The sequence below is a fragment of the Epinephelus fuscoguttatus genome, linkage group LG13 (genome assembly GCF_011397635.1).
Source record: "Epinephelus fuscoguttatus linkage group LG13, E.fuscoguttatus.final_Chr_v1".
Classification (NCBI taxonomy): Eukaryota; Metazoa; Chordata; class Actinopteri; order Perciformes; family Serranidae; genus Epinephelus; species Epinephelus fuscoguttatus.
In genome coordinates, this window is record NC_064764.1 from 25810206 (window position 1) to 25827668 (window position 17463).

Below are 17463 nucleotides of genomic sequence, written 5' to 3' on the forward strand. Positions count from 1 at the left end.
GTGTCTGTAAACCCTTTGGTACTGAAGAGGTGATGTACAGTGAGTTTTTAAGGCTTCTCCCTGAAAGCTATGACAGCGCGAGACCAGTTGACGGAGGCGGGATCCAACATGGCGACACGCTGTCACTAGAACAACACCGGTAAACTCCGTTAAAACATCTGTCTTTAAAAACCTTCTACAAAACAATCTGATAAAAATACACACACATACCGGTCACTACCATAAACGCGGACCAAACCATTAGTGGAAGAAATAACGGACTTGGAAGCCTTCATTGACCAGTATTACCACAAACATACTATGGACCCGGACACCGACAACCCACAACACAGCCTCAACAACCCAAACAAACGAAAGAAAGCGGACTCATCTACCGATACAGACGACCTGGGAACCACGGACATTAAGGTCAGTATCCTCACCAGCATCAACAAAAAGTTAGACCTCCTCATTCCACTACACGACGAAATCAAAGACTTACGCTCCAGCCTAGATTTTGCACATAACCAGCATCACATCACTGCTGAAATCAAACCAGGAACTACAGTCATCTGTCAAATCCCTCAACGAACAAATGCAAAAAGTTACTATAGAAAACAAACAACTGAAAGAAACTGTTCTGGACATACAAACTCGCAGCATGCGCAACAACCTCATCTTCTCAGGCATCCCCGAAAAAACACCGGACAAACCAGAATCACTCATCAAAGACTTCATGACAACTCACCTCAAAATACCACCGGACATTGCCAAGAACATTACTTTCCACAGAGTTCACCGTCTCGGCGCAGCGACAGCAAAAGGACCCCGACCCATCATTGCAAAATTTGAACACTTTCAACAAAAAACACTGATCAAAAGCAAAGGAAAAGAACTGAAGGGCACAACATATGGACTAAACGATCAATACCCGCGAGAAATAAACGAGTGACGAAAAACACTATATCCCATCCTAAAAGAGAACAGGAGAAACAACAAACTCGCAGTCCTCGTTGTTGATAAACTGTATATTGATGGACAATTATTTCGCAACCCCAACACAACACCATGGTTTTTCTGAATGTATCACTATGACAGCTAAAACGCACTACTGATACACCCCCGCCTCCTTAAACAGCATCGCTAATGACACTGCCAACGCTTTTCTTTCTCCCCCGTCTGTTAATTGTTTATTGTTCTCACCTCACCGTAACGTCCTATATGTTAACGTCTTGTTTGTCTACGTTGTATGTATGACTGTACACATTCTTTTCACACTCACTCACTCACTCACTCACTCACTCACTCACTCAAGGTTCTCTCTCACACACACACACACACACACACACACACACACACACACACACACACACACACATTCTCTCTCTCTCTCTCTCTTCAGCTACAGCTCCCTCAGAATCAGACAGGCCTTCTCTAGATAGATTTAACTAACACAACCATACAAACTCTAAACCTGGTGACCTGGAATGTGCGTGGCATTCGAAATCAAGCTAAAAAAATAAAAATAATCAACCATTTAATCAAATTAAAGGCCGACATATGCTTTTTACAGAAGGAAGATATATCATCATCAAAGCATTTATAAATAACACAACATTCACACTTGCTAATATCTATGGACCCAATAATGATGATGAATCTTTTTTCCGTGCCTTCTTTTCTCTATTAAGTGCATCTACAAACATCATAATTGCCGGAGATTTCAATACTGTCATAGACTCCACAATTGACCGCTCAAGCATCACTGGTAACATAAGAAACTGGCACTCCACTGAAATAATTAAACAGTACATGAATGATTATGGACTTGGCGATAGTTGGAGAATGATAAACCCCTTAACACGAGAATATTCCTACTTCTCCTCCCTCCACCAGTCTTCTTCACGAATCGACCTCTTTTTGATCAGCAACTCGCTCGCCCCAAACATCCACGAATCCACAATCAACCTCACTACCATAAGCGATCACGCCCCTGTCTCTCTTGCCATAAACATTCAATCATATACCAGACCCCCTACAAGATGGCAATTCAATACATCATTACTTCAGGACCCTGACTTTAACACTTTAATAGCCAAAGAGTGGGCATCCTTTCTGGAGATGAACGACTCTCCAGACATATCACCATCACTACTATAGGAAACAGGCAAAACAGTAATCAGAGGAAAAATAATATCATATTCATCGTACAAGAAAAAACAACAACAAAAACTGGAAAATAGCCTAGAACAAAGAATTAAACAACTTACAAACCTTCTCTCTAATAATCCCACAGAACAGATAAAAAAGGAACTCAATAACCTAAAAATGCAACTTGATAATATTATACACAGAAAAACACAATTCTTAATCCAACAACTTAAATATGACAACTTTCAATATTGTAATAAAGCAGGGAAATATGTATCAAATCAACTACAACACAAAAAAGAAAAATCAATTATTCCATCAATAATTAACTCTAACGGTAAAATCACCCAAGATCCACAGGAAATAAATGAAACCTTTCAAACCTTCTATAGAAACTTATACTCCTCCAGTTACGAACCTCCTCAATCAGAAATAGAATCCTTCCTAAACAACTTGGACCTACCCACATTACCCAAAGAACAAGCCGATACTTTAGATACACCAATCACCCCGGAAGAACTCCATAAAGCCTTAAATCAAATGCCAAACAACAAATCACCCAGACCGGACGGATTCCCAGCAGAATACTACAAACACTTCTGGCACATACTTTCACCACTGTTTCACAGAGTAACCTCAGAAATAAAAACTACATCCACAATTCCGATACACATGACCTAACATACCCCTAACAAAGACCCAACTCACCCCTCCAGCTACCGCCCTATTTCTCTAATCAATACCAATTTAAAAATTATCACCAAAGCATTAGCAACCCGACTTAAAACAGCCACCCCCATCATTATCTACCCAGACCAAACAGGCTTCATCAAAAACAGACACGCTTCCGATAATACCCGTAGACTATTCAATCTGATCAACCAAACACAGCAAACAAAAAACAAAACTATAATTGTATCATTAGACGCAGAAAAAGCATCTGATAAAGTAAACTGGTCATTTCTATTCAATACTCTTCACAAACTCGGCTTTGGAGAGTCGTTCATCCACTGGATCAAAATTCTTTACACCTCACCTATGGCCACAATAACCACAAATAGTATCACATCACAGGGTTTCACACTGCATAGAGGAATCAGACAAGGATGCCCACTCTCACCTTCTTTATTTGCCATTTTCATTGAATAACATTAAAGGAATTCAAAACAGCCATTCACAACATAAAATCAGTTTGTATGCAGATGATATATTATTGTTTTTACATGACCCCTACAAATACAACTTTCAGTCTAAGCAGCAACTTCTCCGTGATTTCCAACTACACAATTAACTGGAACAAATCAACCATACTCCCCCTGTCTGATCTGGGTATTAATATTTCCTCCAGGCTGTCAGAGTTATTTAACCTTAATTACACTCCACTGCTAAAAAAAATACAGGACGACCTGAAACGATGGATCAATCTCCCACTCTCACTAATAGGACGAATCGCAACAGTTAAAATGAAAACCCTACCTCAAATCAACTATCTCTTTTCTATGCTTCCCACTACCCCAACAGACAAATGGTTTCAATCTCTCAACTTCTCAATCAACCAGTTCTATTGGAAAAATAAAAAAACAAAAATCTCACTCTCAACTTTACAAAAGAAAAAATCCCAAGGCGGCCTTGAAGCACCAAACTTCCCACTATACTTTCTAGCAAATCAATTACAGTACCTAATCAAATGGATTCAACAACCCAAATACAGTAACTCATGGATAGATTTAGAACAATCCCAATGCAAAAACATTTCAATCACAGACCTACCGTTCCTACCCCAATCAATTAAAAAGCTCGAACTCTTCAAAAATACAGTAATCTCTACAACTCTGACAGCCTGGTGGAAAGCCAGTAGAGTCAGTAGTTCATCACTAACACCCTGTAAGTACACCCCAATTTCGCACAACCCTAATTTCCTTTCTGGCAACACTCCCATTCACTTTCCCACATGGCAAAACAAAGGAATCACTCACCTTCATCACCTTTTTGAAAATAACCAATTCATAACCTTCAATCCATTATTCCAGAGGTACGGGGTTGGGAGAAATCAGCTTTTCCAATATCAACAACTTAAATCCATTATCAAATCTAAGATTAACATAACCAACAACCCCCTCAAACCCTTCAAACTAGGCAAAGAAATCAAGAAAATCACATAACCAACAACCCCCTCAAACCCTTCAAACTAGGCAAAGAAATCAAGAAAATCACAGACTCAAAAAACACAATGTCAAAGCTCTATAAACTTCTGTCCAACTCAGATGAATCCATAATACTCCCAACCGCAAAATGGGAAAATGATCTGGTTATTTCTCCCAACCCCGACTTCTGGACACAAATCTGTACAAATAGCTTCTCTGTGACAAATAACACAAACTTACAACTTATTCAGTATAAGACACTACACAGGATTCACATCACAGAACACAAAATACTAAAAATGGGCTTAACTAACACAGACACCTGTTCACAATGCACTTTAGGGAGCACCGACGATTACTTTCACGCACCCTGGACATGCCAACCAGTTCACTCCTTTTGGGTAGCAGTCACAAAAAAACTTTCTTGCATATTGAGTTGCAGAATCCCACCATCTCCATCCCTCTGCCTGCTCGGAGATATCACAGAAACCAACCTCCCATCCAAATACAGAAACCAGCTGCTCATATCTCTAACTATCGCCAAGAAAACAGTTCTGTTAAACTGGAAATCAAAACAATCATTACACATCAACCACTGGACCAACCTTCTTACAGAATTCATCTCAATAGAGAAAATCGCAGCCTCTAACAGTTATATGTCGGCCTTTAATGAAACTTGGAACCCATTTCTCACTCTTCTCAGTTGATACCATACTACATCAGAACTATATCAGAGCAGCCCATGCACATCACCACATCTCCACAAGCCCATAAAACAGTCCTTTTTTTACTTCCTCTTTCTTTCTTTCTTTCTTTCTTTCGTGAGGCCGGACTGGATTGGTTGAGGGTGGAGGTGAGCGGGGGCTCCATGCCTGGTTCTCTGGGGGCATGGCGGGACCTCAGGTGGGGGCAGGTGGGAGGCGGGGCGGTTGGGCCCTACCTCTCTCCCTCTCTCAAGGGAATAAAATAAAAACTCCTCAGCAGGCAGACCCCCTCCCAAGGGTCTGGGAGTTGCCCAGACCAGGAAGAGGCACAGGAGATCAGATCTGCAACAGGCCAGCAGCCACCTCTGGGTTTGGTTGCGGCCCAAGGTATGATCGCCCCTAAATTAAAATCAAATCAAAGAGAATTAATCAAGGGGAGGAGAGGGTGGTGGTGGGGGGTCCTTATATATATATATATATATATATATATATATATATATATATATGTTGTTTTCTGTTGTTGTTTGTACTGTATGTCCACTGTTTGTACTTGTAGCTATGACAGTGGTGAAGCGTGAGCAGGACAGCTAAACTGTAGGTTCATCACTACAAGTGACCTCTTTGTCACATTATGATTTTATATCAGTTAATTAATTCATTATCCGTAACTGCTTATCCCATTCAGGGTCATGTGGGGGTTGGAGCCTATCCCAGCTGACATTGGGTGAAAGGTAGGGCACACCCTGGACAGACCGCCGACTATTATAAGGCTGACACGTAGATACAGACAACCATTTGCTCGCGTGGGGAAGGTAGAGTCACCAGTTAACCTAACCTAAGCTGAATTAAACTTACAATAAGACAAGTTTCTGAGTCGACGAGTTCTGTCTAGCAGAAATTGCCACAACAGTGTTATTAAAAAATATTGATTATAGCCACTGCAAGAAAAGAGCTTACTCACTACCTCTAGTTCAGAAAATAACCATGTTTTTGGAAACAGCACTCAGGTGAAAAATCATGAGGGCGCAGCACTGTCTGCCACAAATTGAGAACAACAGCAGGAAATGGCAGAATCTGTGCAGGATCGAGGGCATCAGTCTCCCCACTTGTATACACAGACACTCAGATACAGGTGTATGCACCTTGAGACCGGGCACTTAAGACTGCTGATGGTTCGGTGCCCTGAGCTCCCCTTTGATAAAACACATACACACACACCTCCAACCCTACAGCCACACACTCACCGGCCTGGAGCAATGTTTGAACAATCGATCCCAGTGGTCCAGGAGCCACAACCAGAGGAGAGATGAAGTGAGCGGACAGAGACAGAAATTGTCTTCAGCTCGGCTTAGCACTGATGCATTCACTATCCATTACCCTCAGTCATCACCTTGTGTTTGCCGGAAAAAAGGAGAGTTTAATGTATTTCCATGACAGCGACCGCCTGGATTGATGAATCCTCCAGTGCTGCAGTTGTTTATTTGACCTCTAACCTAATCTTTGTGGTGTTTACAGTAACGGCAGAAAAGTATGCATAGGCTGCAGTACCAGAGGATACAGTCATGAGCTGTATTCTACCCCAGCAGTGATTATCTCCAACCTGTCTTCATCAGCAGTGGAGCATCGGTAATCAACACGCCATGCCAGTTTGTGATTACCGCACTCAACTGGGAGCACTAGGCTCTCTCCTCATCTTGATTGGCATCCTCACATGGCTTGTTTATCTGGGGTAAGTGGCCCGGCACATGACCTGCCTGAGCCAGCTAATTAGACCAGGAGAAAGATTAGAGCTGGGCCGCTTCAAATAATGGCCCCTTCTTTTTTTCTCTCCAGGAGTCATTTGAGCATTCAGAGGCCAAGCAGTCGGTCCCCGCTCTCCACAGCAATAACATGCCTCAGAAAGCAGCGACATTTTAACCTCCCAAATGTACAGGTGGTAGGGAAGAGACAGTCTCCGCTCTTCTCCCCAGCTTGGTATAGTGCAATGGTGCAGATGGACGGAAACACATTATCTTTAAGCCTTGATGAAATGATTGATCATAATGGCCTAACCAAAGGATTGTTCTCATCATGACACTTACCAGCCTTTAATAAAAGCCATTAATTTTGCGCAAACCTGTAGAAACATTCTGTCATTGAACATCATTCAGAATTCTAAGCATTTAAAGACAAAACTGAGCCATACATGTAATAAAAATGTTGAAAGTCAGAAACCATCAGTGATATTCAGGCTCTGAATATATCTGGGCGGCATGGTGGTGCAGTGGTTCGCATTGTCGCCTCAGAGCAAGAGCGTTCCTGGTTCCTGGTTCAAACTTGGGCCCAATCCCAATACCCCCCTTTGTCCACTACCCCCTAGCCCTTGGCCCTACCCCTAGCCCTTGCCCACTACCCCTTGGCACCTCGAAATGAAGGAACGAGGGGTAGGGGTTGAAATCTTTCCCTAGGAATTGGGACACCACCCACTATGTCACCGCGTCGGGTACGTTCACGCATGCGTAACTATTTTGCACAGGAAGCTGCGAGCCATCTACATTTCCAACCGGCATCTACAATGGAGTCTCCAGTTGAGTTCATCCTACCGATCGTGTAACTTGCATTATTCATCATGCTTTGTTTGATGAACGACAGATGACAGGGGGCTTCTGCTAGCTAGATAGCTAGCTAACTAGCTAACATTATGAGGCAGCATAGTTATACTAGCTGGCGTGTTATCGTAATGTGAAAAATCCGACAATTTTGCAAAACAGGACAGATGACAGACGCCTTGTAAGCTAACTAACAAGCAGCCTGACGACGGTAGTGTTAGCTATGTATGAACTTTTCCCCCGTCTCTTGCTCGGTGATAGCCATGGAGACGTCTACCCCTCGCTGGCAAGTCAGCATCTGAAATCCCTCGCTCCGAAGGGCTACCCCTACACGCAAAAAGGAATTGGAACACCCCTACCCCTTGTGGGAACACGCAAATGTAGTGGTAGGGCCAAGGGGTAACATGTCACAGCCTTCCAAATCACATACCTGTACTGACCATTGCAGAACAGCACAGTGTCCAGAGGGAAATGTTGGCACTGATTCTGCACATCACAAGTATGTTACATTTCAAATATCTTGAATCAACTTTTCTAAAGTGATGAATGAGCTGACTCAGTGGGAGGTGTAGGGATGGTGGATGGTGTTGCGCCTCGGTGAGACACTTGCCAAGCAGCAGACCACCGCAGATCACTGTTTGAGACCATCAAAGAGCAAACTGGTTGTGTTAAAGTGACCTGTGACTGTTTTTCCAATGGGAGTAGTGCCACGAAAAGTGATTGTTTTTTACCGAGACTTTGCTGTGTTTTCAACAGGTATAGTGCCAAGAAAGCGATTGTTTTGTACCAAGACATCGCAGCATTTCTAGCTGGGATAGTGCCACCAAAAGCAATTATTTCTTACTGAGACATTGCTGCGTTTCCACCAGGGATTGTGCCACCAAAGCATGGTATTTCAAACCAAAATATGATCTTTTTCTAACCATAACCAAGTGAACTTAGTGCCTAAACGTAACCACACATTAACCACAGCATTGTTGAAACGTACAAATGTTATGTATCCGTGGTTTGCAGAAACATACAATGCCAAGATCTGGCGAGAGTATTGACTATTGGCAGGAGACAGATCTCACACAGAACATCTGTAAAATGTTTCTGAATGCAAGTGATGCATGGTAAAAACACAGAAAAAAGATGTGGATGAACCACTGCAGACATTTTGATATCATAAGATGTAATTAGTCTCTTCTAGAGGAGAGGTTAATGGAGTAATAATGGTGATTTTGATTATGATAAGCAAGATTTAATAAGGAGGATAACCTTTCCAAACGGAAAACCACAATGACTCATACTGTACCTTTCTGCTCAGGCAAATGACTCAGACAAGAATGTGACGTGTATTTCCATATTCTCCAGAACCGTTTTTATTCACGCAAAGCTCTGAAACATGTTGATCTAAAAGACAGGAAGTGCACTCATACACCACATGAGGGCGGCGGTGCGCACACAAACAACTACAGCTGCCTTTAGTCATGGGCCTATTAAGAGCATGAGGTCATCCATCCATCCGTTATACCCGCCTATCCTTAAGGGTCGCAGGGAGGCTGGAGCCACCTCCAGCTGTCATAGGGGGGACGTCTACACCCTTGACAGGTCGCCACGCCGACACAAAGAGACAGACAACTATTCACACTTAATTTAGAGTCGCAAAATAACCTGCATGCACAATGCGTGGACATTGTTTCCTCTCATCACTCAGATCCAGTCTATGAATTCTTCGCATTGTTCATTTAAATTGCCCTGCAGTTTAACAATAGATCCCAGGCTATTTTTGTCAACCTAAAATTGAAGAGATATATCTTAAGGTTTGTCACTATGACAAGATGATGTGGACTCAGATATGACAGATAAAGGTGGAGCTATTATTAAAAAAAGGTATTAACTTATTCGTTAACACAGTGTTGCTGCACTTAATGCTTCCAGCTGAGCTCATTAAACTCCTCAATTACTTTTAACCCCACAATGCCATCCCTTCTTTTATACCTCAAGAAAATTAATTAACTCTTCTTGTGAGTGATTCAATATTTTTTTCATTCAGTAATCCCCTAACACCCGCACAGGGCGACTATGTTTCACACATGGAAAAACGATTCATGTTTTTTCATTTTATGTTTTTTATCGAGCTTTTTAGATTGAGAAAACACCCCTCACAACTCACACACATACCCACACACACACCACCCACCCACCCTATATGACATTAGTCTCCCACTCCACTCTGCGCTCACTCGCTCTCCATGCGGTTCACTTGGCACAGGCGCAGCCGTGCGCCGCGCTCCTCCTTTGTCCTAGTGCGCACCGATCCCTGATTGAGGCGTGTGATGCCAAGTGAGACACATCCACTACAGCAAAGGTGGGAACATAAGCGAACATTTAGTAAAGTGCAGTTTTGTTTTTACATTTGTTTTGCAGAGGTTTGGAAAGCGACAACTTGCCTCGGTCTCAAGTGCGAAGAACCATGGATGAAGAGTTATTTTTACCACTTTAGAGGTTCAGACAAAAACTGACAAAAGGTCTGGATCGAACTCTCCGTAACCTCAGAGATCTTTATTAAATAAATAAGACATAAACATGGATCTTTATGCGCGAAATGAGACATTTACATCTCCCGAGTGGGTCGGAGCGCAGACTGACGCGCTGCAGAGCGGAGCCGGTAACGGGAGCTTGGAGGCATCAAACATCACCAGCGGCAACGATTCCACACACATACCTCAGCGCGTGAGGTACAAAGGTGAGTGGACACGCAGATTACTCAACGTTTATCATCTGGAGGTTAATTAAAACGTGCAAATGTGACCTCATATTGTATTAAATTTCTTTCTGGGAAGGTGACCTGGCTTGGCTCTCCTGACAAACTCAATTGTGCTGCCAAGAATATTAATAGTAGATTTCCTTTAAAATACCCTCAGTCTAATGATAGGGTGTTAATGAAGGTTGATATGTTTAGCTGCAATGGCAGAAGATTTTTGAACTGAAAAGAGGATAGACTGACTTCAAATAACTACAGTCAAAAGAAGATTTTGTGTAAGGTTTGGCTCATAATTAAAAATTCAGAGAATTTTCAGCACAATACCCTGATGCCCTGATGTGCCTGACTCTATTTTTCAAAGTAAAGCTGCACTGTTGGCCTCTCTTTGGCTTTACTTTACAGGGAAATTGATGGAAACAAGACAAGCCTTTACTGATCCCCACATGTGGACATTCAGGTGTTTACAGTGAAATGGAGATCAGAGAGCAGTCAGGAATCAAATCCCGGGTACACAGGGAGATTGATTTATAAAAAGAAGTCAAATGGTTTCATACCTGGGCTGTGCTGCACGGCCGTGCTGCTGCTTTCTGCTGTTTCTCAATTTACTATGTTTCTGTGTTATGTACTGTATGCATATACATTTCTAATCCCTTAATTTAAATTGAGGGTGTAACTGCATATTGTAGGTTGGACAGACTGTAATATCATTGAGGCAAATATGTGATTTGGAGCTACATTAATACAACTGACTTGATTTGAGCTTGTGAACAAGAAAGAAGAGTGAAATGCGTCATCACTCCTGCAATTTCCTATCTCCACCTACAAGTACTTTTTATCAATCAACACTTGCTATTTTCATCCCTTAACAGTTGTCAGGGTTTCCATGTGTGATGAGGTGTGTGTGTGTGCGTGTGTGTGTGGGCTACATGAGTGTAGCAGACACCGCAGAGATTGAGCACCTTCATTACGCTGCTGAGTGTTGACAGCTCAACATCATAAGTGAGAGACACAAGTTTGTTAACTGAATGATTTCGCTCCATTCCCGTGTTTACCTCACATCTCCTCCACCTGCCACTGATGAGTAATTCCAAGCACCCCGCAGTGAGTGTGACCCATTACACTGAGCTAAATCAGCATGTTGAAAACCCACTGGGGACACCTGGTGACAAGTACAAATCAAGACCGCCGTGTCTCGTTGTCTGGTGAGAAGTACAGGAAGTTAAGTTGGGAGCTGAAGCCATTTTTATGCTCTATCATTATGTTATTTTGCCCACACACACTGTGTCACTTACAGATTATCACTTTTCCCCACTTTGGCTTTTTGCTCTCTCTGTTAGCATTTCCGCTGTATCTTCCAACAGGACCACACGCCCATCTTCTAGAGAGAATAAATGAGGATGTCTGACCCCGCACAGCTGCTGTCACCATCATTACTCACTCCGTCACCTCAGACTTTATTTCTTCACTACGTTTGCTCATCTCATTCTATCACCTCTCTCTGTCCATCACTCTGACACTTGATCTTTATGGAGCAGTTAGAGTTGTGTGTCATCATCAACCCCCCCCCCCCCCCCCCCCCCTATTTTTCTGCAGACCAGGGATATAAGAGCATGTGCCACTAACCACTTAGAGTCTTCCCACATATAGTCTGCAGGTTTTCATTCTCACCAAAAGGCTCTTAGAATTCAATCTTTCCTTTTGGAGAGATGTTACCAAGCAGTGAAATCAACTGAGGGTTGTGTTCAGACTTGACGAAACCAACAAGTCCGCCAAAATAAATGACAAAATGCATTGTTTGTAATTGGCCTTTCAATGTATCCTCATACAGGCATACAAATACAGTGGTAAATATGGTATCTATTAAATTTTGTTCCTACAAATCAGTGGCGGCTCCCGCCAAATTTCTCAGGGGGGGCAATTGTTGTGATGATGGCTGAGGTGACCCATTCAGTGGGTAAATTTGAATTAATTTGGCTCTGCAATGACTGAACAATCCACTGTGGTCATCAACAGACTAATTTTTATCAGTTTGCTCACATAAATACCTTTGAATGTAAACAGAGACCTGTTTTACCATTAATCAAATAAAACTGAGTAAGGTATTCACTGAGTCATTCTCAGTCTTAATCAGAAAACATTTTATTATAGATAAGTGGAAATTAATTTTGTGTTCTGATTAAAGATTCCCCTCAATGTTCCCCTCAATGTATGTGGTGACTACGGCCCTGTCAGCATGCATAATTAGGCTGCAGTTGTCTGGGTATGCAAAGGTGAAGTGGCTGATTTTGTCATACAATGTTTGATGGAGTGTCAACTGGACAATATGGAGATATTTGCATCTTGAAAGCCGGACTTCAAATGTGGATAGACAGGGAGAAACACACGCAAGCCTAAGACGTGGTAAGATACAATATTCCTCACTATATGAAGTGACTGATAATGGATTGTAAAGAAATTCGTCAGGTTTTCATTTTGTAGACAATTGATCTGTATTTATAGCGTGATGGGATGACAGCACAATGATGTGTGTGGTATCATTGGAAAGCTCTGCTCCTGCACTTTCATGTGATATGCGTGGCATTTCTGTGCGAGCCTGCATTTGCGAGTAATCCATCCAAGAGTAATGTGTGTGCAAAGCTGTATGAAAGCTCTGTTATACATAATTTTAGTGTAACTTTATCTTTTTTTTTCGCTGTGAAAACATTGGACTACCAACACACATTCTCATTCTGACCTCGTCACATACCGACGTTTGGTCGTGGACTTTCCATGCCCAGCAGCGTCGAGGGAAACGTGGCCATCCAACAAACATCGACTTTCACCTACAAGAGCGGTCTTCGCGTCCTGTAAAATTAAAAAGCCAAACCATGTTCTTTTTTTCCTAAACCCAACCACGTGTTTTTGTTGCCTAAACCCAACCACGTGCATTAGTTGTTGAAGAAAAAAAAAACATCAATTCACAGTGTTGTAGCGACAAAAATACCAATAAAAGGTATATTTCCTGTGAAAACAGAGGTGCATTTTGAAAGAAGACAATGCATTTAACAGGCAGAACTTGACGTGGCATCCCAGATCGTCAACAACCAATGCGCCCAGGGTACCTTGCACGTCGTATCTGAATGTGGAAAGTCCATGACCAATCAATATGTGATGAGGTTGGAGTGAGAATGTGTTGGTAATAATTTCTTTTGAGGTACATAAATTTTGAAACATGATCACTCAAATAGCCCACATTTAAATCATAATGTCCTAAAAGTTTTAAAATTCACTTATGGCCAAATCCATAGTTATTACGAACTGGTGTCCATGTGAGTGAGCTGGAGACCGTGGGTTTGGGAGCCAGGGTTAAAGGAAATGTTAGTGCACATGCTCTATTGGCCCTATGATGCAGAAGATCTTGGTAATTTCATACCCATAACCGAAACTGTATTGTTCTGTCTCCATAAAATTTAAATCAGGAAAGCTTCTGATGATTATCTAAAGGAAAACTTTATAAATTCATATACATCAGTATCATAGACTGTATAAAAATAATGGACGTAACCGCCATGATGTCAGCCATTGGTTTGTAGACTCACATTTTGAAGCTTTCGGCATTTTGGTAGTCGCCATCTTGAATATTTGGGGCCAGGAGGGACCTGATCTGGACAAGAGTTTGGAGCTAGGGAGGAGCAAGGGGGGGATCTGACAATAGACTGGGGTGACTCATTGCAGACGACCTGTCACTCAAAGTGGCCACAACCTCAATTATGCATGAGTTTAAACTTCAATAAAGTTTGAGCCAGTGAGTTACATAAAAAATTTACCCTGTACAGTTGTCATGACAGGGAAAATTAGCTATAGAGACCGAAACCATTTTTGTACCAGGCTGTAAACCTGTTTTTTTCTGCTGTAAAGTTGAGCACTTTAACATGGGGCTCTATGGGGGTTTACTTACTTTCAGAGCCAGCCTCAGATGGCCATTCAAGGAACTGCAGTTTTTGATGCTTTCGTGTTGGCTTCATTTACAGCCCTGGAGGTTGCTGCTTGAGGAATATGAATTTACTAGTCATCGTGGCTCTTGGGGAGCTTTGTGATGTTCGAGTAAATAACCTCAGGGATTTTACCAGGCTCTGAGACTGCAGTTTATTAAAGGAAAGCCTGCATTAGACACCGGTGATGTGGTGTTTGAACGACATTTACCAGACAGGGAGGGTCAGACAATCTTTTTTTATATATCTGTCTGGAGCACGTTCCTCATTTTTATGGGGGTGCAGCACTAAATCACAATAATAGTGCACAATGCAACCCATGGGTTATTGATATCTCTGGGATATTTCAGTGTTTAAATACATCACTGTTTGGGAGATTTTCACCATGGATACCGGCATCCAGCAAACAGGAGCAAACACATCTCAGAGTGAGGAAAATCCTTGCCCATCGCTGGGAGGGAACATATCACTCAACCACAAACACCTTTCAAAATGTTTTCACATTGGATGCAGCTCAGGTGTTACTTTGGATCTGGAACAGAAACCTGCAGACTCTCTAACTGCTTCATGGCACATGGTTTGGCACCCCTACTGTAGACTTGATATCAGTTATAATGGTTTTAAAGTGAGCCTGTCAGACACTGTGAACTGCACAAGACAGTACTGAATAACTATTAATTTATAGAGTCAATAAACGTGTTTACAGGTTGTCAGGGATACTGGCTGATCGGGGAGCAATTCATCATACAACAACAGTAGGAGGTCATTACTTTAGAGGTGATGATGATGGTAGCAGGAGGGGTTATCAGTCACTGCCAGGAATGAACCACCATTTTCATTCCTGAACACAAGGCAATCTATCCTCACAAAAGGCATTTAGACAAAAAATATTAAACCCTCCACTGCTTTTCATTTCCCTCTTCACTCCCACCACACCACTTCTCTCGCCGCTCAGTTTCCCCTGTTTGTGTGTATTTTACTATCCGTCGCTCACATCCTCTCATCTCACTGCTTGCTGGGAGCTGAGGTGTTTAATACGTGCCTGCACTGTGAGCCAAGCCACCAACATGTTGTTTTGTAGTCTGACCGCAGTGACCAGGGACTCTGCGGCTCGTGTGTTGTATTCCGTCAGTCAACAGGAAGTGATGTGGTTCAGTGCCTCCATCAACTGTTGGGGGGTGCAGTTGGCTTAGTGACAAGGCTTAGATGACATTTACTATGCTGGATTAGCTACTAGCTGTGACATTTACCGATACCTCGGTCTTACAGGAGCAGAGCCGGTTTTTCCCTGATAGGTGCAGCGAGACGAGGGGCCAGATGGGACAGAAAGTGACACACACTGCATGTGTATTAGACAAAAGGAGGGGGGGATAATTCACAGTCAATAAGAAACAGATGAAACCTTAAATATTCATTGGTGAACCCCATTATTAATTCATCCAAGATTTCACTGCATATCTAACCATAGCCCTCGTCACTGCAGTTAACTTTCCACTTGAATTATTTTTTGAATTATTGTTTGCAGGGAATCTGTTCATCAGCCTCTCACATCCTCTCACGCCCAAAATTACATGATGCTTTCAAATCAGTGTTAGACAAGAGGTGGAAAAGCTTTAATGGAATGTACATTTGCACAATTGAACTCAACTGTAAAATGTGTCTAATATAGAAGACATGCTGTGTGTATGAGATGTGACTATAGATAGGGATACACTCTTGAGATAGTATGTGCAGGTAGTGCACTCAAATGAGATATAAATTGAAGATAAATTGAGGCAGTGCTCAACAAAATTGCAGGACTATTTTGAAAAACTTCAAATAACGAACCTCTGGAAGTTGCAACAAAGTCATTTATCCAAAATCCTGCTCACAGTGCCTCTTGTCTGTAAACAGGGAGCAGACTGTGTGCCAGAGCCAACGGTCAGACACGGCTGATGGGCACTGCACACACACATACACGTACACACACACATACACGTACACACACTCGTGAAACCGGCTTCCCACACCTCCAGTGCTACAGGCTTCCCTTCTGTCATTCGGCTTTTTAAACTGAAAATAGTTCTTCTCGGAGTGAAAACTACACGTTGCCAAATGGGAAGTATTGGTTTCTTTTTTTCCCCCCATAAAGTTGTAGTAGTAAAGCAACTTCAGTGTTAAATAGATTGGAGTATTTTACTACAATAGAGTGACCCCATAATGTGTTTTAAATGGATAGTTCACCCAAGAATCAAAAATACATTTTTTTCTTCCCCCCTGTGGTGCTGTTTATCAGTCTAGATATTTTTGGTGTGAGACGCCTAACGTTTGCTGAGATGTCTGCTTTCTCTCAAACATAATTGAACTAGCTTGCACTTGGCTTGTGGTGCTTAAAGCAGCTAAAAATACATTTGAAAAACTCAACAGCAACATCTCTTCCTCAGAAATCATGACCCGGTTCCTCAAGATAATCCACAGACCTTGTTGTGAGCAGTTTCATGCAGGAACTATTTTCTTTCTACAAAACTAAATCTGCCAACTGTATTACAGCACAGAAGGAAGTGTGCCTCTAATCACGGATAAGATGTTCATGACAGCATGAGCTGTAACAATTAATGGCGTCCTCCTCGGTTGAGCTGTAATGGTAGCCAGCTCAGTGGTGTGAGGTGAGCTTGCACCTTTACAACCTTTACAAAAGTGGCATGGTGGTGCAATAGCATTGTCACCTCACAGCAAGAGGGTTCCTGGTTCAAACCCTGGGGTGGGAGGGCCCTTTTGTGTGGAGTTTGCATGTTCTCCGTGTCAGCCTGGGCTTTCTCCGGCTACTCTGGCTTCCTCCCACAAAGACATGCAGGCTACTTGGTGACTCTAAATTGCCCATAGGTGTAAATGTGAGTGTAATTGGTTGTCTGTCCCTATATGTCAACCCTGCGATAGTCGGGTGACTTGTCCAGGGTGTACCCTGCCTCTCACCCAATGTCGATGCCCCTGTGACCCCCAACATGATAAGCGGTTACGGAAAATGAATGTACAGGGGTGAATTTTTATTTAACTCATTCATTTAAATTCATCCAAATACGGTCTCCTCTGAGTCCACAAACCAATGGGTGATGTCACAGTTGCTATGTCCATTATTGTTATATAATCTATGGGATTCTTAAACCAAAGTATTGGACAAAGTTTCATTTTTTACTGGAT

The 17463-nt window shown here is 42.3% G+C and overlaps 1 protein-coding gene across 1 annotated transcript in view; it reads left to right on the plus strand.

Moving 5' to 3' along the window:
* Positions 1 to 9809: 9809 nt before the first annotated feature.
* The window catches only part of LOC125900172 (cholecystokinin receptor), a 39929-nt gene continuing 32275 nt past the window's right edge, over positions 9810 to 17463 (plus strand). The window contains exon 1 of the mRNA XM_049595058.1: positions 9810 to 10297. Within this exon, the coding sequence (XP_049451015.1) occupies positions 10138 to 10297 (160 nt within the window). The 5' untranslated portion in view covers positions 9810 to 10137. The remainder of the gene's footprint in view (positions 10298 to 17463) is intronic.